The following is a 23,495-nucleotide window of genomic DNA, read 5'->3' as shown; positions in this document are numbered from 1 at the left end:
AAGTGTTGCCAAAAAAGCACTCACTTTCATGAGAAACATCAAGAAAATAATTTAAGTTTAGGAGAGCAATTTTTCACAGACCTCTCTATTCTTCTAGTTTGTACTACTGGCCTAATGCCTTATGTTTCAAAGGCAGATTAAAAATTTTGGGAATAAGTCTTCTCCATAATTCTGTACAAGTCTAGCACAATAGAACTGTAGCTCTTAAGACACATTTGCAATACAAATAATCATTCATTTCATTATGGTGACACAAAAAACATCAAGCACCAAGCAAAATGCCTCTCATTTGCAAAGATGAACTTGGCTAATCCTATGCCAAGACAAGACAAAAGATTTTTTTTTAAAAAACATCAACTACAAAATATTAGTACATAATCTAAAATCTTGTTTAAATTTTCTTTTTGCTACAAGGCTGTTTAGAACAATTAAGTGGTTGGGCTTTGGTTTTTTTTTTGTTTTTGGTTGTTTTTTTACATCATGAAATCAAGACTTGAGAGCACCTATGAATTTAAGATTCCCTTACTGGACATTAGTTTCAGGCAGGTATTTTTCATTATAATTCAGCATATCAGTTCTTTTTTTTTTTTCCAAGGCATGTTATTAAACCTTTATGCTCCACATCCCTTCTAATTCTTATTACCATTCTCATATTCTATGGTGAGGCTGACAAAAAGCAGTGTAGATTTGACAACCATAAGCACAGGAATCTAGCAAGAAATTACTATGCAAATGTGTCTGGGACAAGATAACACCAATAAATATTTGCTGATGGGCCTTTTGCTCCAGTAGGTGGCACATTTATAATGAAAATTTAACAGTAGTTTGAGCCAAAGATCAGAAGCCTCAGATGTACATGCCACTGGGAGATGATGAAAGAGGAAAAACACTTCCATGTGCTGTCATTTTAGAGGAACCAATCCAAGCTCACCAAGTTTGTGAAAAGTTGGAAGGAAAATATGTTCATCTTTCTATAAATGCTTTATTAAAAAAAAAAACCAAACCCCAAATATTTTTCTCAGCAATTACTAGCAACCTCAATTCGAAAGGCTCATAAAAACAATAGCTGTTCACCAAAGAAAAAAATAAAAATCAAACTTTCAAAGTTACGACTTTGGAGCTAAAGGAATGTAAGCCACAGGAAAGTACACCACATTTTTACTTCACTGTAGAGAAAAATCAACTACAAACCCTGATAACTAAAAGAAAAATCTAAGAGAAGGGGAGAAAATACTACCACACAACTACGTAAAATCTGAACTGAGAAAGCGTAAGATGATGTTTCAGGGGAATAAAAAGCGTAATTACACTGAGGTTATTCCTTGACTTCATAAGGGGAAAGTAGAGGGAAGCTTACACAGCAGGAGAAAAAGCAGGCAATTCAGGAGTGACCAACTTTGCCATACATTCAGTGATGTGCAAAAAAGAATTCTACTTCTGTGTTAGTTTGAGCATTTTCACTTTAGATACTGCTACAAAATAATGTTCTTCTTTAATTCAAACCATGTTATTTTTGGATTTATTCATGGGCAGCTCTCTCAAAATCTTGAATACAGGTACACATACCCTGACCCAGAAGTGAGAAGAGCTTAGATAAAGGTCAAGTTTCAAGCAAACTGCAGAAATAAATTCCAAGCAATACTTAAATTCATAGAGCCTTTTCATTCCCACTTCTGTGTGAGAAAGTTTAGTATGAGAAAAAAAACCCCATATTCTGGCAGCATACTCTCTGGAATCAGAAATACTGAATACCAGCTTGCAAAGTATTAGAAAGATTAGTATTAGTATTACAGTCACAGGCTTAGGAGCAAGCCTGTTAACAGAACATCTTCTCAAGACAGTTTTGTGCAACCCAACTCTAAGCATTTAACCTCAAGTAAAAGGATAAAACAGGCAGGAACTGGTTGTCCAAATAAATTAGTATGCTTATGCTAGGTTCCCCCTCTTCCAACTAAGTACAGAAAGAAGTCTTTGTGGATAGATGGATGTAGCTGCTGGGGACATGCTCCAAAGGAGGTAAAAACATTGCAAGGATAATAATCTGAACATAACTCTGCATGATATTGTCTCTAAACAATACAATTAAGTGAGAAAAAGACAATGGCTAAGCATGAGTGTCAGTACTAATGTATGCAAAAAACATCAAAACTCAACAAAATTATTTACATGGTAAGATTACAGATAGTCTTGTCCCAAAACCTAGGTAAAACTGTAAGGAAACATCTGTTAGGTAAATCATGTACACAGCGTCTTTACAAGCTGATTAGATTCTCTATTCTCCACCTTCTGTCTTCACTGAAGGTATGCTTTAGATCAATGAAGGCTTTTGAAACTGCTACCAAGAAAATCAGGCAACATGATAAGCACCAATCACGTACAGGAAATCAGATAAAGCTATGCCAGTAAAAACCCTACATCGATATTAAGCTAAAACAGTATGCATATTTTCTTTTTGAATTGGTAAAATAACTTTGAGTGACAAAGTTCACTGCACATTCCAGATGATACCAAGCAGTGGACACAGAGTTGCTACACAGCTGCCTTTCAGTATTTAAAATACAGCATTGGGAATGGAGTCCAACCTCTAAAAAGGAGCAAAACAAGCAGTCCATACCATGAGCAAGGAATGTGAACTGGAAAATTACTCTCCTTTCACCCTTTTTTCATAGAGAAAAGCTTGATCCTGCTAGCTGAAAATAACTAGAGGAGAGGAAAAGACAACAGAAGTCCAGAAAATCTGGAGAAGTATCACTATCATGCTTCTAACTTGATGCAAAGAAAGAGAGCTTTATGAACTCACTCCTGCCTGAAAGAGTATTTGTTCCAGCTACAAGTATGTCGTGCAGACTTTAAACCAGGACCCAACAGTCCACGACTGTGGAGGCAAAGCTGTCGTTCTGATTCATCAGCGAGTCACTGAGGCCACGGATGTAAAATCATGTTATTAAAAAAGTAATATTAACCTTTTCAAATGTTACACAATCCCTGCTTGTAATTGCATCCTTAATACAAACAGTGCGGGACTTGAAATCAAGATTCCTTGCCATTTTATTAGGAGAATGTACCTAATCATGGAGGTTCTTTAATAGTAGACAGGAAAAGGAACCTCCTAGCACATAATCAGAAAATTTCAATTGGCAGTAAGATGCAGTTCTTAACTGCAAGGGCAAAGGTTTATTTAGACAATTCAACAGCCTAGCAAGTAAATTCATCGCATCCTGAAGTCCTTAAATTGAACTTGAATGCATCTCTAACTATTGTGTTCTAGTTCAATTGCAGATTTATTGAACTTAACAGCAAACACTTGCATATTTGGGAAAGCAATTTCTTCTCCTAAAGGGATTAATGCTAGAGACTATTTTGTCCAGTATTGTAGAATAGATAAGGCTTTGTTATTCCTTCAGTCCTCAGAGTCTGTGAGCCCCAGTGGATGGAGTGATTGTGACTTTGCTTATACCAGAACTGTCATGCTAGACCATACATGGCTTATAAATGCATTGACTTCCAAATTTCTTGGAAACAAGTTAACTTTGATTAGTGTAACAATAATAACTTTCTCATTATTTTCAGTTAATTGGTAGATGTCCCTTCAGACTTTGCTTTGTGCTGGCAGCTGATGACTCCACACCACAGCATCACCATCATGTTCCACTAGCATTCAGCAACAACATCAAAGGGAAAAGAAGAAAGGGGAAAAAAAGAGTTTCTAAGTGATTATGGTTCCTCAAAGCCTCCTCCTCTGTGTGTCTGCACTGTTATTGGCTGTTCTTCCAACTGTGCAACTCCTGAAACCTTGACTTTGCATAACAATTTCTCCTGACCCAAGACCTCGATTAAAAGTACGCAGTAAACAACATGTTCATGCAATAGATGGCCTAGAAAATAATATACTGAGTAAAGGGATTTCAATTTCAGGCCAGGTAGCACAACAGCACAGCAGTTTCTTGCCGTTTATCATCACTCAGCTGCCTACTAAAAGCTGCTATTTTGACATATTTTAGGATACGTAATTTCTAGCTGCATGTACTTGACCACTCAAGACAGAATAAAAATTGCCATTTTTCATCCAGATTCCCATGTATTTCCAAACTCGTAGTGTTGTTCCAGCAGTTTGCTTTTGTCACAGAGGGGTCAGTGTTGAATGGGCACAGCAGGTGCTCCTCGAGAGGGGCTGGAGCAGCTCCCCTGTGCCCAGCTGTTGGTTCTGGGAACAATCACCCCAGGCATGGGATGGATGAGACTCACAGACTGCTAATGTGCAACCAGCACAAACAACACAGCCCTGCTCTCCACTCTGCAGATAGTCAATTAATGAACGACAATTCCTGAGATTAGGATTCTTATCTTGGTTATTTAAAGCAGTTAAAACAGCTTTGATGCATTGCATCAACCTTGCACAGGGATGACTTGAAGCAGTCAGGGTAGTGTGCCATCTATCAAAGCAACACCAAGCTTCCAAATGAGAAAAGCAGTATAAAGTAGAAATACTTTAAAAACACAGATAGCTTTATCTGCCCAATTCATCCACTGATTTCAAGTCTAGATAATCATAACAAGTATTTTTGAAGCAAAAACATAAAAGTTCCTGAAACAACTGAATTTAGTCTATGGAAAAGCATTGTGCCTGGTGTTCCATTACCTACCAAGAATTTAAGCAAAAAAATAAACACATTAAGCATAGATACCATGCAATAACTAATAATCAGAGTAGAAGTATAATATACACTTCACTGAACAACATCAACTCAAATTTTTTCTGCAAAGGTAGTCTGAAAATCTCTGGAACAAAGTTGCCTTGTTTGTCTGGAGGAAGATTGAAAGAAAAGACAATTTTCCCTTGAAGGAGAAATACTTTTATTAGATAGGGTGAATTATTAAAATGAATAAATGTTTGCAACAGTTAAAATAAAAGGACAACAATATTCTTATTTGTTTCTGCTAGATTTGCCCTTGTTTATGTCAATAGTTTCCAAGAACAAATCTAGAGCTATACCAGTTTCCATTCTTTATAACCACGTTTGAAATAGCCAAAACCTGAGGCTGTTTCCATTAAGATTAACTCCCCAGTCAATATCTTCCTGGTGTTTCAGCTTTGGCTTTTCTCAAAGTCTCATCCTTAACTCAGCAGCCAAAGTGACTGAGAAGCTTAAATATTATTTTCAGAAGTAACCTGGGTACACAGGAGCTAAGTGTTTGTGTTTCATCAAAAAGAGGTTACTACAATGATTACTTAATAGATCAATTTTTACTATTCAGAACCTTACTAGAGATGCATCAGGCTCGAATGGTACCACTAACAAACCTGGCCACAATACACAAATTACAGTTCCTAACAATCTTCTGTCCTTTCCAACTAGTCTGTTTTTCCTTTATGAAGTGATTTCTGTGACTCTTCATCCAGATGTGCCACTCTAAAGCCTCTGAATCTTCCTCACCTCTTTATTTTCTCCATGCTCCACCTAAGTTTGATCACTCGATTAAAAAAGCACCTCGATTTCTGATGATATTTAAATGCCCAGTCACAAAAACATTTCAGGATGTCATCATTGCACACACTCAAGGCTGAGCCAGAGGAAATGCACATGTGTGAAGATTTTGAATCCAGCTTGAGCAGAAAAACAGACCATTTAAAGAACTTCCTACATGGATTTCTTACCTCCCCTTCATCTCTCCACCCCTACTATGAAATATCCTGAGGAAAACTGAGACCCCCAGGTGGAAGTTCCAAATCCAGGCACTGTGTTTCAACGTCTGCCATCACAGAATGCTTGAAGCAAGCAAAGGGGAAACTCACACACCAGAGACCTTACTGTGGTATATTCAATTTTGGATTTTTTTTTCTTGGTTTTGCTAGCTCTTCACATTGGTACTGTTTATATTTTTCCAGCTCAGTAAAAATATAAACAGTACCAATGTGAACAGCTAGCAAAACCAAGCAAAAAAATCCAAACAAGAACACGCCACAGTAACCTCAGAAGTCCCTTGACATGGAAACATCCTTTCATTACCCGAACACAGAGCTCCTACATCATCCAGAGCAACCCATGCACTAACAAGTGGTATTACCAAACGCATCATAACAAAAAATATTGCCCAAAGTCTGACAGTTTCACAAGTTGCTTAAAGGGAAGATTTTGTCCATTGAGTTTTCAGTCATATCCCTTCCTGCAAGTAGCTCCTGTAACACACTATATGAATTTTAAACCTCAAGCCTTAAGGAAGCTGCATTCCTCTATTCACAGAGTATTAAAAAGACTTCCTCATCTCCTCCCAAGATCTGCACTGCTCAGTCAGAGACAAACACTTCAGTGTAGGTCTTGAACCTACCCAAGGCTAAGGAATTTTGCCTTTCATCTGCCCTGGCTGTTGGTATCAATACAAAAGCACTCTCCTTACACCTCTGGAGATCAAAACACACCCAGCTGTCCTCACTTCCAACTTAAAAATAATTTAAAAAACATCCTTACAGAAACAAAAAAGCATATGTGAAAGAGGGAAGTTACTCAGTTTATTTTCCCTTCAGAGTCATGTTATGAGCACTGCTCAAAATCCAACAGAACAGAAAGCAGATTTTAAAAAAAGAGAATTTCTTGGCTGAACATCCTGGGTGAGACCTCCAGAACATCTCTGGCTCTTTAACCTACAGACAGAATAAATATACATAAACTTGAGCTTCAGTAGTAAAGCTTCCACAGGGCTGCTACAGTGAACTACAGTTCTCAGTGCACTCAGCTCCTCTGGCAAGATTCATCAGTGACCTCCACTAAAAAAAGCAAATTTGAAAATTTCCACTGAGAGCTTAGCTAGACTTGGATCCCCGAGTCAAGTGACTAACATGGATTTGCTCACATCATACCACTTCCCCAATAATTTCTTTTCCTTTTAACTTCATGTCCTCTTCTTCAGAATCTCCTTGTAAAGTAATCTTGGCAGTAGAGAAGCTGCTGCCTCCTGAAAACTCCCAAAAAGCAGAGGATCACCATACTTTAACACTAATGTCTTCCAAAGGAGAAGAAATTAAAATTACAGTGCCATGAGATAACTGACAATCTGACACAGACATAGCTAGAGAATGGACACAAAAGCAATAAAGCTCCACACCAGAAGTGATTTTGTCCAGCACAACAAACACACCAATTCTGCCTCTCACTTGAACTGCCAATATAAAATGGCAGGAGAGGAAACATGAAGCAATAAAGACACTTGGAGAAGATGCAAGATCTTTAACACTAAAAGGACCTTACAAAAACCACCTTCAAACAAAGAATCAACCAGATTGAAATTTGGCAAGCTTATATTCATAATAATACAAAGAATTACCAAAAAATAAAAGGACAAAGAAAGGCATTCTAGCTCAAGCACTTAGAGGAATAAAGCAGTTTTTATATGCCATGGTAGCAACATGTCACACACATTGTTTCCTTCATAATATTTTCTGCCTAGTAGCCTTTAAACACACACTGAAGAGTAGCAAGCAAATTTACTCAGAAGTCCTAAAATGAACACAATACATATTTAAGCTGCCAGTATGCATCTCTTGCATGACTACAGAAGCACCCAAACACGGCTTTGCAAAGGGGCCTTTGCTGCAGTGGGACTGCTGTGCTTTCCAAGTGCCTGTGACAAGGGGAAGTCATCTCCATAGCTTCTACTGCTTCTCCTCCACAATGATGGAATAAGAAAAAAATGGGTGCACCAGCTTACATCTACTTCTTAACTTCTGGGAACTATGACCTCCAGCTTTCTCTTATCCCAGGAAGGCACAACAGTAGGTGGAACAGGATCTCTCCTCAGCACTTGGAAGAAACACTACCAGCTCTAGAGCCAACAACATCTTGCACAAAAAAAAAGCAACATCAAAATTTGCTCCTTGCAGACAACGCTGAGTAAAGAAGCAAATACTGTACCATTAAAAAATGCTTATTTCAGGATCAAGTCAGAATTGTGAAGACCGAGGTTTAAAACAATGCAATTTTAAATTGCCTATATACAAGAGAGAATAATGTAGGCTAGAGAGAGAGGAACCTAAGTGAAGTGCACAATGTTAACCACCCTAACCTTTCATCAAAAATAGCTTCTAGTGAGGAAGAGTCACAAATCTGGCACAGTTAGAAAAACAACAAAAACCTGCTAAGAACAAGACCCAGGTTAAAAACAAATCAGGTCATCAACTCATGAATTATTATTATGTATTAAAAAAGGTTTTACAAAGGTTTTAATAGCAACTCATTTTGACTTCTATAGATTCCTAAAGAAAAGGAAAAGCTCCTAAGGTATTCTAAAGCTGCTATCTGAAAATCATCCTGGATGTTTAGGGTGTTTCATACACATTTTTCAAATGCATTTTGATCTTAATCATTAAATAAGCACATGGAGAAAATTAGCATTGAGACACAGCAATTTTACATGTCATGGAAAAAAAAATACAAACAAAAAAACTTATGAAGTATAAAAAGGTGACAATTAATTCAATAATTTCATGTCAGGAATGACAAATCTTTTCTGAAATACTACAACAAAATAATCCCAAAATGCTTTCAGCAATGTCAAGGGTTGGGTCATTTGGAGAATTTTCTTTTAATTTTGTATCTCCCTAGGATCTCCATCACAAACTGCATTTTTGTTGGGGGGCGTTGCTTTGGATTTTATTTGTTTGTCTTTATCTCCAAAGAACACCTTAGCAGAAGCTATCAGCTTTGACAGAACACCAAAATTCTGGCACTGAACCATAAATTGACCATTACCATAAAAAGAACTGCTAAATGAGAAACTATGTGCTCAGTATAAAACTAATTTCATGCTTTCAAAAGCACACAGTGGCTTCTAGCAAGATAGTGGCCCTGGGACTTGCAAAGACAGATTGGCTAATACAAATGGTGTGTGTGCTCCTGGTGCAGTCTGCTTAGCCAAGCTTTACATGTACTGGCAGTAAATGGAAATTCTCGAATCTTCTGTCAAACAAATACACACTTATCTATAACTTTGGAGCTGAAAGCTATAAAACAGCTGCCTCATAAATATATTTAGCAGGAAAAAGCATGAGCTGTCCTAGTTCCTCAGAAGAAAAAAAAAAACCACACAGCAGTCTTTACATAGTAAGCACAGACATTTCTATAGCAAGGAAGAAAAAAATTAATAAATATTTTTCAACATATTTCTTTGTTTTATTAAAAAAATACTATCAGCATACACAAATATCATCATATGAGGTCTCACCTCACCAACTCAATATTCACATAATAGCAGTGCTTAATAAGTAACTCAGCTGAACAAATTATTTTTAGTTCTGCTATGGGTGAAATTCTCAATAAAACCCCCTTTTTTTAAACACACAAGTCCAAAGTCTGTTTAGTTTACGATAATGCTTTCGAGCTTAAAGATTTGCTACTAGAACTTCACAGGCTACCTTTAGCACACTATCTGTTCCCTTAAATAAAACTTGGTGCACTAAATCTCAAATTTAACTGGTTAGGGAGAAGCGACAGTAATTTTATACCCTTCTCAAAGAAAGCTGTCAGTGCAAATGAATTACTGGAAGCTGTTCTGGGCATGACACATCATAACTTTTAATATTAACAATGACAGACATATCTAATATGTCAAATCCAGTATACAATTTATTTTATTCTTTACTTTTTTAGTTTATCTGTAGAATCCGACAGCTCTTGTGTTTCACACACCATTGTAACCATACTTTGGGATTTAACAAGCCAGAAAGCAAGCTCTGGTAAGAGGTATTTATTCACACTGCTAATAAGCTTCTTTCTACAACAATAACACAGCATCACTGACATTCAAAAAACAGTTAAAATGCATAGGAAGTCACCTACTGGAAAGATGCCCTCTACAAACAGCAAGCAAGGAAAGGGAGCTTGCCACATATTTAGTTACTTTTAATACTGAAATAAGAAGAGAAGAAAAAGATGCATTATATGTCTTGCCTTTTTTATTATCCTTTCCACTGGAATAACTAAAACAGAAATGCACTGCACACAGAAATAATGACAAACATGTAAGCATCCACTCAATGTCGTAGCACAAAGCAATTCAGTGAAGTTTAATAATAAAAGACAGACTCACCTCTACTGGGAAGCCCACTCCACATTATGGCAATACTATTCAAGCAGGTTAAACAGCAACCAAGTTACATAAACAAAACTTCCAGTATGTGACCAATATGATCTACGGTGCTACAGAGTGTTGGCTCCAGCCCTGCTCATCTGTGTGACAGTTCACTGCTATAGCAGAGCAGCCTCCAACCTTCCCAGATGCCGGCTTAGTGCACTGCTCATTGAAAATCCTTCACACGCTGGCAACATTTTAGGGAAGGACAAGCACACTCTGAGTCATTTGTAAAGAAAGCAAAGCAATTTCAGTTCTGTATCTTCGTGCCTACCGAAACACAGAGCCCTGTCAAACTAGAAGTCTGCCTGAATTTATGCTGAGAATCAGGCAACCCAAGCCTTCATTATCAATGCATGGAATCAGCTACAGAGATCAAATTCAAGCAAACCATAAAAAAATAAAAGGATATGATTATGAAAGGCTCTACAGCTTCAGCTCCAAACCACACAGAACGAGGAATCATCTATCTAGACTGTGAAAATGTTAAAAATAGCTCTGTCTTTTCTACAACGAACACGAGACAGAGGAGAATGAGCAGCAGCCTGTATTGTGATGAGGTTCATTATTGGGGGAAGTGGGGGGGGGGGAAGAAATCCAGCAATAGAAATTAATGATTCCTTAAAGCTTTTCTAAATAAGATTAATTCAAAATTATGCAAATGAGATAAGTATTTTTTAACCATGAAACAAATGCACTCTATTAAATATTAAAAACCAGGATATCCATTAAAAAGTATAATAAATATTTGGGTGAAAACATTTAGAATGCAGACCCAACAAAGACCTGCACAGTCTAGCAGAGTAAATATTTTTACCAAAATAAAAACATCATTAAAAGCATGAAATTGCATGACCAATGCTTTCATTCTTTCAAAACAACATTAATTTTAAATTACTTACTATGAAAAACCTTCACGGCTTATTAAATTCATGCTATTCCTACTCCCATATGGACTTCTCACAATGTACATCTTTTTTATCTTTTCAGGCACTTCATAGGTTCTCTTTCCCCAGAAAAGTAAAAGAGCATATGTTGCAGTGCATACTCACACCCAGAGATACACAGCATTAAACAGATGTAACCACAACTAGGCTTTGAAGAAACTGAAGGACACAGGAGTTTTTTACTGTATTACCTGTACAGGTATCCAAATATACTGCTGGGTCATGAGACAACTACCAGAGAAATTTTGACAGGATCTGATCCCAGATGAGAAAAAAATACTATACAGAGAAGATAGCAGTTTTCCTTTTACAAGGTAAAAATAACAAACAAACCTGACTTCATTATTTTGTTTCTTCCACTAGTTTTAATACAGAAATCATGGCTAGAAATACACACAAATAAAAACGTCTGAACTTATAGCTCCCTTTTCATCTCAGCTGTCTACACCTCTAAACTGTGGATCACATCCTTCAGTGAGACAGTGAAGAAATTCTTGCAGCAACATCAACTCAGCTGATTTAAGGCACTCCCCAGGCCATGCCTGAAGTGGTTAAATGACAAGGGATATGCTCCCAACTGAAGCAGAAGTTGTGTTACCACCACTCCTGCAGCCATTCTCAGCGTGAAACCATAGCTTGTGAGCGGTTGTATTTTTGGTCCTAGACTCTAAAACATCTGATTTTCTGATGTCTTAAATGCTGCTTTTTACCACAGCATAACTGCCCTTGAGGAGAGGTTAAACTGTCCAGAAGGGCATTTTGCTACAAGAATATATCTATGCAAAGTAATGGCAAAGGGTCCTGAATGTACTGCCCAATTTCATTTTGAAATCCTTCCACATTCCCCACAAAGGACCACTGCCTATAAACCATTTTCTTCCATAATAGGTACATACTTTATTTTTTTGCTTAATGTCATTCATGTGTTCCCCATCTCCAAGAGAATGGAGTCTAGAAATGAATATTTGGCCTGATAACTCTTACCGGCTTAAAAAGAGTTATGGTTTTCAATTTGCCATTAGGAAATTAGGAAAATTTTTGAATTTTTTTTCTGATTAACTTATCAATTACTTTAAAAAACCAACCTCAATAAAATAATGATTTCCCCATGTTTTTCCTGAAGGCTACCAGTGAGCGCAAGTATAATCGACTTAATATTTTTATTAATTTTACCAGTACTTCTACAGTGCATCTACTCAAAGAACAGAATATTATAGATATAATCTGTAGTCATTGACAAATAAAAAAACAACTTTAATGTCAGTTCTGGGCCTTGATATTAACTCTCAACATCACTATTTTGTGAGGAATATCAAGTGCCCACTAAGAATACAATAAACTGCCTAATTTCTATGATGACTTCCATGAAAGAAAAAACAGCAATTGTTTATACTAAATACATTTCATTCTGCAAGAAAAAAGTTATGTACCATTACCTATCTCTTAAGTAAATGGTAGAAGAGACTCAAGTGATGCCGAGAATGTGGTACCATCTACCAAATGTCATCTTGTTCAAGAAACCACTGAATAAGAAAAAAGCCAACATACCTTGTAGCAAGAAGTGAAATACAAAGAGTTTCTCAACAGTTCACTAGCCCACATTTCATTACGGACATGTAACTCTTTCTCTTATTATTTCTATTATATTGGACACAGCTTTGCTTTGTAGTGAGAGTATAATTTCTTTACAAATAGCAAAATGGATTTTACCAAGAGTAGGACAGCAAAGCATGGAGCACCCTCCATCTCATGAGGGAACAGAGAGGGGAAGCCCTGAGGAGTTGCTCCACTTTGTGGCCCCACAGAAGCAGCTTTCTTGAAACTGCTTTCTAAAAAGGTTGGGCTGTATGTAGGCAGCTGAAATGGAAGGCAGAACAAGTGCTCACCTTCTACTAGTCTAACAAAGGTTTTGGCCCAAGACAAAAAAAGAGTAAGCTCACAGTGCTCTCTAAAGATTTGCGTACTAATTCTATAGCTATGCATGCATGCATTTAATACGACTCGGGCCACAAACTTTTTAAAGATACTTTTAGTTACTGCTTTGCATTCCTCTGAGTACTAGCTAGAATAATTCATAAAGATCTTCCGCAATAAAAATCGGATTATCCTTGTCTTGTTATAGATTAATGAAAGACAAACATTGACAAGGAATTGAGGACCCAGATCAAGAGGCTTAAAGTAAGCAAAAGTTCTGTATTCCATTACATTGGCACAAAGCAGTCTCAGATGGCAACTAAGGTACCTGTCACAAAGCCAGTCTCGGCCCATATAAAGATTATAACCTACATACAAAAACCTGCATTAAGGTTTAGATTCTTCTGACAAAAACCAAGGAAAACCTCCACTGAAATGAGAGCAGTGCACTGCAGATTCATTCTGTTGTAACCAACCATCGTGGGTCTGATCTAAGGGTATCTGGAATGTTTTCAGTATAATTTCTCGAAGTCCATCAATAGTCTGTTGAATTTTTTGGCTGAAGATACTATTCACACTTTCTACCACTTTTTTTTTTTTTGAAAACTAATGCGCAAGTTAGCCATACAATCCATGGATCCTATCAAGAATAACCTGAGCTCTTGAATTATAAGCCTCCCTGCCTCCATAAACTTGATAGGTTGACTAGACTTAAACATTTATATAGCACTGCACAAAGAGACAAAGAAGCTCTTATCTCTGTTATCAAAAGTGGAAGAAGCCCTGCCTTGTCCAAACTCCCTTGTTCTTCCCCCATGCCTAAAACTGCTGTTTTACCTTCTCCTTTCCACTACTACTACTGGGCCCTTTTTGTGACCGGATTTAAGTCCCAAACACAACAGAAGTCTAGTAATTTACATATTTATTTTGCTGTATTAACAAATCCCTTGCTGTCACTGCTGTGAACCAGACCACAAAACTGTGTGTTTGTAACACCTCAGGAAATCAACCTGTGATTATTTCCTCAGTATTGCAGTGTTATTACTACAACTTGTAGCACTGTTCCTTACAAAGAGTCATGGTATAGGGTCCTACAGCATTTCCAAAACTGTCATGCAAGGTCAGAGATTTCAAGAACAAGAACGCAGAGCTGCTGCCAGGACACACGGCATCCTGACATCCCAATCACACCTCCAGCCAGACCTGCAGAAAGATCGCATGGGCATCAATGAGTGTCCTGAAGCACATGTGCTCTTTAAAACAGCCTAGGACCCATGGAAAAAGGATTTTCCTTTGCCCACTTTTAAGTCCGGGCACTTTCTGTAACAAAAATAAAACTTCCCTACACGTTTCCAGAGATCTGTAAGATCTGGACTTTGACAGGCATTTCTAGTACACTTCCTTAAAACTACACCAACTGTTCCCACGTTACCATGGGGGAAAGAAGAGAGAACCAGGAGACTCACCAGGAGATACCACCCCATGGAGGAAGCAATGAGAATTCGTGGCGCAAAACCGGTGTCACCTCCGAGGAGGAAGCGGGAGGAACACAAGGCAGCCGCGCCCGGCATCCCTTGCCGGCGCTGGGAGCAGCCCGCAGTTCTCCCCCGGGGCAGCGCGGCTCGGCACGGCGCGGGGATGCTGAACGCGCGGCTCGGCACGGCCCGGCCTGCAGCGCCATCGCGTGGGGACCGAGCAGCCCGGCGCATCCCGGCTCCCAGCAGCCCTTCCCTCGTTAGCTGGCTGGCAGCGCAGAGGAGGCGAGCAGATTTCAATCAGCCCTGAGCCAAGTTCGTGCCCTACGCCCAGGACTGCAGCGGGCGCTCAGCCCCTGCTCTCAGCAGGGGCCAGGTGGATTCCAGGCGCCCAGGAGGGCTGGGATCTGCTGCAGGCTCCAGCCCGCTCACTGAAAAGCTTTAAATAGGCTCGCTCCAAAATACATCTCCCCATGGCTGCAGGAAATCACCCTTTCTTTTCCTTTTTCTTCATAGGAAATACATGAAATAATTTCCAACTTAAGCTGCAAGGCAAACATGCACTTTCTGACTTTGATGAGAGTTTATTTATGTCCTGCTGACAGCAGCCTGTCTGTACGTCTGTGTGCCTGGCACAAGGATCAGGATGGCCCTGGGAGTGGCTGCACCAAGAGCCATGGGGGAATGGCCGGTAATAAACAAGCACTAACAGGCAATAGGGAAGGCTCACCGTGTGCAATGTATTTTCCAAGCAGAATGCTCTTTTCTTCCGGTTTTCAACAGCAATGTAAATAAAATGCAAAGTTCAATGAGTGGATCAAATCACCAAAATTACCTAGTGTAACGCACTGATTTCTTGATTGCGGCAATATGAAGAAAAACAGCTCTTAAATCTTTATTTTCTATTAAATTTCACTTGCTAGGAGGTAATTTAAATTGCAGGTAGAGGTACAATAGCAAGAGAATTTGTATACATCAGTAACTGGCAAGGCAAGATTAACTAGAAATAGAGGAAACTTTTTAGAAAAATCTGTTGCTAAATATATTTTAAATCCTATGACAATTGCACCCTTACTCTAAATACAAAGAAGTAGCTTTAAACTCATCTCTACAATTATATTTAGATTTTAAATATATAAAAGCCTTTCATCTATACAATTAAAGATATCCTTTCCAGGACCTGGAATCCCAGGCATCAAATCTTAATAAACATTCCAATAGTAGTACAAGGACCATTACCAACAAGTTAAGAGCAACTGAAGTTTATAGTTGTAAAGCACAGTAGAAGTCAAAAATTAAAAGGACATTTGCTAACAGCTGAGGGCCACCTGTCACAGAGAGGACCACAAAACAGAATGACTATGAAAATATATCTCATCTCCATTTATAACAAAGTCCACCAAGGAAGAGCTGGAGTCAGTGATCCATCCATTCTGTCACACAGAACCACGACAGTTCTGGCAGGTCTGTAATCCTGGTTTCTGAAGGGTCAAGGAAACTTTTCAGTCACATATATTTTACAGTCACCTCATTTTCCAGGGGGAATATTACTGATTTCACATTTACCTATTGAACACAGAGGAAAAACTCCAACCTGACACTGGATGGAACTTTTATAGGAAGTTTCCTAAGGTGTGCTGAACTGTTCACTACGTGCTTTGTTAGAAGGGTGCAGCTATAACAGTGAAGTATGAGAGAGGCTACTTGCTTCCTTTGCATCTGGAATAATACCTATTCACTGGTGAGGTGAGATTAATATAATTGCTCTCTTGCCATCTGCACAATTAGTTCTGTTTACAACGTTAGCTGAAGAAATGGGAAAGGAAGACCTCCATTACAAGAGGTAATAACACTCCAGAGGACATGGATTAAAACTGAGCCTGGATAATGTCAATTTAAAAGAAAATTAATTTCTAGTTATTTTTGGAAAATGTTCTTTGAGAACTACATCTCAGTAAATCTGTTCTCCTGCTAGTTCTTAAACAGTATATTAAATTGTTCACATAATCACAATAATAATAAATTGTCTATTAGAAGGCATTTCTTTCTTTTAAATGCTATGAACACAATGTTCCTCAGCTATGAAAAAAAATGCTTATTTCAACATGCACCAGATAGACCAGCATAACTAGGACACAACTAATTGTCTGATATAAAGATCAGTGAACTAAGTACAAAGAAACATGAATTTTAACACCCAAGCTATGCAGTAACCCCAAAGCATGTGCTCCAGCAAACATACTTGAATTCTGAGCATCAGAGCATTCTTTGAGTAATGGTGCCAGAGCATCAGCTGTGATCCCCAGCAATGTCAGCAAAGGCATCAGATGAAGGGGTTCAGATAACAAGAAGCAACAAAAATAGAAAATATTTTTCTATGTCTGCATTGTAGGTCCACACACAGAGGAATCATAAGTCAATCATAATGTCTCACAGATATTCAGGTATTTTAAGAATGCTCACAATTATTTAATCTAGAAGTTGTTCAATAAGAATTTCATCTTTTGAATCACAGGTCTTTCACAACTGATACTCTCACACTGCTTAGTTCTAAGTCAAACAAAAGTAAAATTCAGTTAACAAGAAACAAAATTAGAAGAAAAAGCTAAACCTTTCAATGCAGCTTGATTGTTTCTATACAAAACAAAAGAAACCAAAGCCAGGGTCTTAACGTGACAAATAAAAACAAATACTACAATAAAGAAAACTTCTTGTATGAAGATTCAAGATCTGTTAGATTTTTCTCAAGTAGCTATGAACGGACTCTAACACTAAAATAAAAAAAAAAAAAAACCCCAAATAAACAGAAGGCATATTATGTGCTTTATATCTTCACATTATGCATGCTAGATGCATTTTGCCCAAGACTTTTGTTTTTCCTAGTAAGTAAAAGGTCTTACTTAGAAATATTTCTTACTTAGATGTCTTTTCCAACCTAAAGTGATTCTATGGATAGGAGTGGTTAAAACCTGGAGGGCTGAAAGCAGAAAAAATGAAAGGGCCAGGCCTGTAAATTCCAGCTCTCCTCCTCCATCATTCCACTACTTGATTTCATTTTAAAGTTTCTCCTGTACGTGTAGCATCCCTCCAGAACTTTCTTTTGGGAACAAAAGCAGATGACAAAATGTGTAAGTGTTTGGATACACAAGAGTTACTTTCAAAGAGACCAGGAAAAGAAATACACCAGTAATTCTAAACATGGCAAAATATTATTAACTACTAGTACTAATCTATATTAAGTTTAATGGTTATGTTGGGCAGAGAAGGTAGAGCTTAAAAGCTTCCTCAGAATTATTGACCAAAATCCAACATCTCAAACTAATTATGTACCTGCGCTGGTACTTGCAAACAAAGTGCCAGGAGCTGTACTTGTAGGGACTTTTCCATTGTTTAGCTGCTTCACTCTTTTCAAGTGAGATTTCCCGTTGTAATGAACTTGAGCTTGGGCTGCAGAGTTCAGCTGTATATTGCACACTTCACAGAAGGAAAACAGTATCTTCTTCTTTTCTTTGCTTAATTGGTAATCCTGTCTGTCATTCCTCAGTCCTTTTTCTTCAAAGGTCCGTAGAGCAGCTGGTTGATTCATAATCCCATCTTCAATGATGTGGTCAGGACTTAATGGACGCTTCATACCTACAAGGAAAAGAGACAATTTGTTACTAGAGAGCAACAAATCCTTACTACTAAAACTGCATTTTCTTTTTTAAAATGCTGCAATACATGACCCAGTAACCAGTTCTAACAAATAAGGTTCCAAACTGCAGAGGCATTGCTTAATATAGAAATAAAAGCATTTGTGACACACCACAGAGCCCAGAAATAATAAGTTGGCAATGTATCACAGTCTGTGCACAGCAACTTGCAACAACTCATCATTTTGTTAAGCAAGCTCTCTATTTTAAAGCAGATTTATTATTGCATCTGTAGCGGAGGTTAAGATAATTTCCAAATACATTTCCTTTGCCTTACTAAACACTGGTGCCAGAGCTTTTTACTTTCCAATGACTATAGCAGTGCCCACTGCTTCAAATACAATTATTCAACAAAAACAATGCCAGCAAGAAATCTTATGGAAACACTGGAAGACATCTGACTGTTCAAATGAGACTAATGAAGCCTTGCCACTTTCACATACATCCAAATCTTCAGCTTCATACAAAGACTGCATGTTATCAATATTTGTCCATCAATACCTTCACAATTGTACAGCAGAAAGTCAGCTAAACATCAGTCTTGTGCAAACTACACAAAATCATGGTAAATGTGAGTTCCTGAACAACAAGCCAGGAGCCTGAAATATTAACTTGCCCTAGAGAATTAAAAACCTCATAATCAAGCTGCACAAAGTACAATTTTATATATATAGGCAGAAAGTCCATATTTCATTTAAGGAATGGCGCTAAACCAGCGGAGAAGAAATAGAGGGTCTAGGGTAACTCATATAAAAATAATTCTGTTTTCTTAGCTACACAAATTGATGTTTATTCTTATCCCCCACCACCCAAATACTCTGGATGGCCAAAGGCTGGCTCAGAGAGCAGTGCACAAAAGCAGCTCTTTGCAGGCAAGAGTGCAAAAGCAAAAGACTTCAAACACAAGGTCCCTTTTCCAGCCAGGGAACCAGAGCAGCACAGAACTTTGTGTACATCTACCACCCTGTTAGGCGGGAGCACTGAAACACACAAACTTTTAAACCAGAAGTGGCAGTAATCCTCCCCAGAAGAGTGCAGCATTCACAAGTAACACTAGAGTGTCTCTCATAATCCAGTTAAGTTTACTACCAAGAGAAAGTCTGTTCTGTTCCCTGGCACAGGGCTGTACACAGAAAAATCTTCAGAATGTAGTCATTTATATGGTAGGATAGAGTATTTCCTCACATTCCTAACCCATGCTTAACATTTTAGCATTGGTACAGATTCCTTCAAGTACAATTCACTGATCAAGTATGGCAAATAGACTTCATATCTTTCTTATAGATAACAGTTCTGTTATCAAATAAACAATATTAACAATACATTAAGGTATAAATCACATCAAATAAAAATAAAACTAATTATTAAAAATAATCGCAGTGCATAGGTACCTAATTAATAAAAAAAAATTACTGGTTGTCCTAAAAACCTAGGCTACAAACTATCACACTAAATCATTTAAGTGTAAGTATCATATTTCAAGGCAAGCAACCAAGATCCCTGACTCAGCTGAGCTAACATTTTCATCTGAAAATTTCATCTCACTTAGAGCTTCAGTATCTGTTTTTTTCAATGTATTTTAAACCATAAATAACCTCCCCTAGTCCCTTTGTTTTCCATAACTTATTTCAACATCACTGTTGTGACTTTTGCTCTCTGAAGTAAAATGTTATGAAACAAAAATTCTTTTATAAGTTGTACATACAAACCATTATAGAATAATAAAATATGTTACAGTTTAAAAATCCTGGCCTGTCAGAAATCTTGTACATCTGGCTGCAAACAGAAAATGATCCAAAATATCATTCAGCAATTATTTCAATCATGTGTAAGATCTTAATGAAGCTCAGTTGGTCTGGATACCTCTAAAATTGGCAGAAGCGAACATCTGTATTAGGAAGCTGCATGGAGCAGAAGGAAGACTGATGGAGCTGCCTGTAAGAGCACCAAAGGCTTCCCAAAGCACCGGGCTGGTACTGCATTAGCACTGCGGCACACGACATGGAAACTCCTGGACTGCAGGGTTCTGCTTCCTTTTCTCCAAAGGAACAGAACCTTGGTGAAGTCTGAGACTGCTCAGACTTGCTCAATTATGGGCCAAAGCAAGGTACCTGGGGAAAATGAGAACATTTGCCTCAAAAGTGCAGTCCTGACATCACCAAAATATTTATAAACATGGATGCACCCAGAAAGAACAACTGAGCACAGCAAGGAATCACACGCTGCACCTGCACCCTTAGGCATCCCAGCTGCCAGTATGGAAAAAAAATTAACCTTCAAACAAATAAAAACAAATGACTGCCAAGGTACACTCTTATTTTAACAATAAAATAACTAGAAATTCAGTTTTACTATAAAGTTGCATTCACCAGACAAATGAGTCCTTGAAGCAATCTCTTGCTACTAATTTAAGAATTAAAAACCACAAGCTGAAATTTTGAAACAACCTTCGCTGCCTTAAGCTCCGCATCTAAATTAAAAGGTGGTCTGATTATGAGCAGCCATGACCTCCCAAAAACTGATGGGAGCAGCAGATGCACATCACTTCTGAGAAAATGCCTACACTGAGCATAGGAGGGCTGGCAGCAGCACACTCTGACCAGTCCAACCCTGGACAGAACCCCTATGTGCAGCCAGAGACAAGACCATGCCAAGCCTCAAATCTGCTTGTTCCTTACAGAAATCTCAGCCCTCATCCTCCTGGGATTTGGAGATCTGAACATTTGGTAAAGCAACTCACTTGTGTTTGAAAAGCTTTGCTTAGTCTCTTCTAGAGTTTTTAAAAAGAAAACATTGGTGGCAAACATACGCCGAGATTTTAAAGTATGGCCATTTTTCACACATTAATACTGATTTTACCATAAATGAGCACATCTTTTGGTGTATGTATTTGTTCAAAAACTAAACAAGTTATTACACGCAAGGAAAGTTTCCACTGTTTTCCAAATTTTGTCTCCTTCCTTTCTTCTTTAAAGTTCAGGTTGGGAAAACACCTTTGAAATGTCATGGTTCTAGAACATCCCACACAAGTACAGTTCTGCATTGAATCAGTGTTAAGAATCTCACCATGAATGAGGTTTATCTTGCACAAGCTAATCTTTCTTTAGAAGGCTATCTATCTGAATGCTTTAAACTTTTATGAAAGAAACACGTACATACACATTAATTTGTAATAGGAACAAAAAAAAACACAAACAAAAAATCCCCACAAATCAACAACTTTGTTCTTATTCTTCTAACTTTTTAGTCACTCAAATTTATGCAAGCACACATCTGACAAGTGTTTTTCTCTTTCAAAAAGAGCTTATTCCTGCAGATAGGTTGTGAAGAGTTCTGGGTGGTACTTGCTCTCCCTCCACCAGGGGTCAGATATGAAACAGAGCCATTTCATTCCTCAGGTTCACACATAGCTCAATAACATTATCACGTAACAGAAGCAGCTACTTGAGACTACAGTCAGTGAGCTGAGAATAAAGAGGAGTTTCATAATCATTACATTCTCTGAAACCAAAAAGTAATTTAGAGTAATTGTTATAGGTAGGTTTGTGAAGTATTTAGAAGTTGAAGAGTATGAGTAAGAACAAGAATGAGTTCATTAAAAGGCAGAAGGGTTGGGAATTATCACATTGAGAAAATATTTTAGATCAATCCTGCAAACTCCCAGTTCTGTATTACCTTAATACAGCACAGTGTAAGCCGAGTCCTAGCTGCAATTGATACATAACAATATCCACAAATTAAAATTATCTATACAAAAAGGACGTGATTCTGTGAATCACACTGGACATACACATTGCAAAGGTTGTCACTGTATTTACTCAATAAAGATTAGACTCAAAAATTGAAAGGTGAGAATGGGAAAACAGAAAAAACAAAGCAGGAAACAGAGAAGAGCATCCATATATCCAGCTGAAATGATCCAGAGAAATGTTATGTCTGTGAAGGGATTGTATGCCCCATCAGTCTTGCTCTTTCAAGAACAAGTCATGAATCAAACCAGATATACTAATTTTTCTTCTGACCAACATCATAAGAGGAAGCAATGTACAGTATAAGACCTTCTCAGGTATTTGACATAAACTGTTACCAGACTAAACAGGACTGCCCCTCCATCACATTTCCTCCCCAGTACACAGAACTGATCTATCTCAATAGATTCTGCAAACAATACTGGAGCAAGAATAAGTTAGTGATTTATGACACCACATTAAAATTCTGAAGTGTAATGAGATACCCTGTTAGGATTTCTGAAAACACATCTCCCTCAGCCTCTTACAGCAGGCAAAGAAATCTAAGTGTGGATATCCTTTGTACTTGAAGCTCAAGGCAATTAGCCTTTCAATTTGGCTAGCTAATTTACTTTTAAACAGAGTTGTGCTTTCAGAGGAGCTACAAAGAAGTATTATATATAGTACAGTGCTGCAGGTGAGAATGTGCAAATCTTTACTCAAAGGAAATAAGCTTTGGTTATCCTAATGAATTAGTGATGGTTACATGATGCATTCTTTTCCTGAGTGCTGGTCTAAACTTTTGCAATGCCCATTCCTAATTAGTTCATACTTCAAAGAACCACTGTGCTCAAAATGTAATTAGACTGCCTTTCCTCTGTGGATCTGTGCCAGGTAAGCAAAAAAGAAAACTTATTTTAACAACTTACATATGAGCAAAGAGAATTTTCTCCCTTAGCTTTTGGAAATAATCAAATGAGCTGCTGAAGACATGGGAACAAAAACCAAAATTAACTGGCTTTCTGTATTGTTACATTTCCAAATTGTTCATTCAGACAGCTGGGAGAAGCAGGGTGAGAGAGACACAGGACCCAGCCTTGTTTTGTAGTCCTCTTGATCATCTCCAATGGAGAAAAACTATCTCTGCACTGAACTAGGGAAGCCTGAACACATGCCTCAAGAGCTGTGGCCTCACACTGAGCAGCTATGATTCCCTACTTCCTCATCTCTCCACAAAACATTTATACGCATCTCCCAAAAGAAAAAAACCCAACGCCAAAAAATACACAAACCAGCTTTGAATACCTCCAGAGCATTATTTAAAAATTTACTAGAGCTGTTTTTTACGAGTCTCATGACCTTTATTGTATTTTTAGAGACTATTTCCCAAACACAGATAAACTATCAAGAGGCATATGGTTTGCACCATCTGGGCAACAAGTTCTTTTGGGATACTGTGGTGAACAGCATATGCATAGTGCCTTGTGCACAGTATCCTACAGAGTTAAAAAAAGCACTAGAGACTCTTTTGAAGCCAGCCTTGAAAAATCCCCCATATGTTTAAGGGACCTGTTTGGTTTCTGAAGATGTGTTCCTCTTTCTTTCAATACAAACCCA

The 23,495-nt window shown here is 37.9% G+C and overlaps 1 protein-coding gene across 1 annotated transcript in view; it reads right to left on the bottom strand.

The window, feature by feature from the left end:
- The window catches only part of ZNF385B (zinc finger protein 385B), a 147,566-nt gene that overhangs the window by 99,306 nt on the left and 24,765 nt on the right, over positions 1 to 23,495 (bottom strand). The window contains exon 2 of the mRNA XM_058809548.1: positions 17,789 to 18,091. Coding sequence (XP_058665531.1) covers positions 17,789 to 18,089 — 301 coding nt within the window. The 5' untranslated portion in view covers positions 18,090 to 18,091. The remainder of the gene's footprint in view (positions 1 to 17,788; positions 18,092 to 23,495) is intronic.

This window comes from Ammospiza caudacuta, chromosome 8, assembly GCF_027887145.1.
Source record: "Ammospiza caudacuta isolate bAmmCau1 chromosome 8, bAmmCau1.pri, whole genome shotgun sequence".
Lineage (NCBI taxonomy): Eukaryota > Metazoa > Chordata > Aves > Passeriformes > Passerellidae > Ammospiza > Ammospiza caudacuta.
This window is presented reverse-complemented; position numbering and strand designations above follow the sequence as displayed.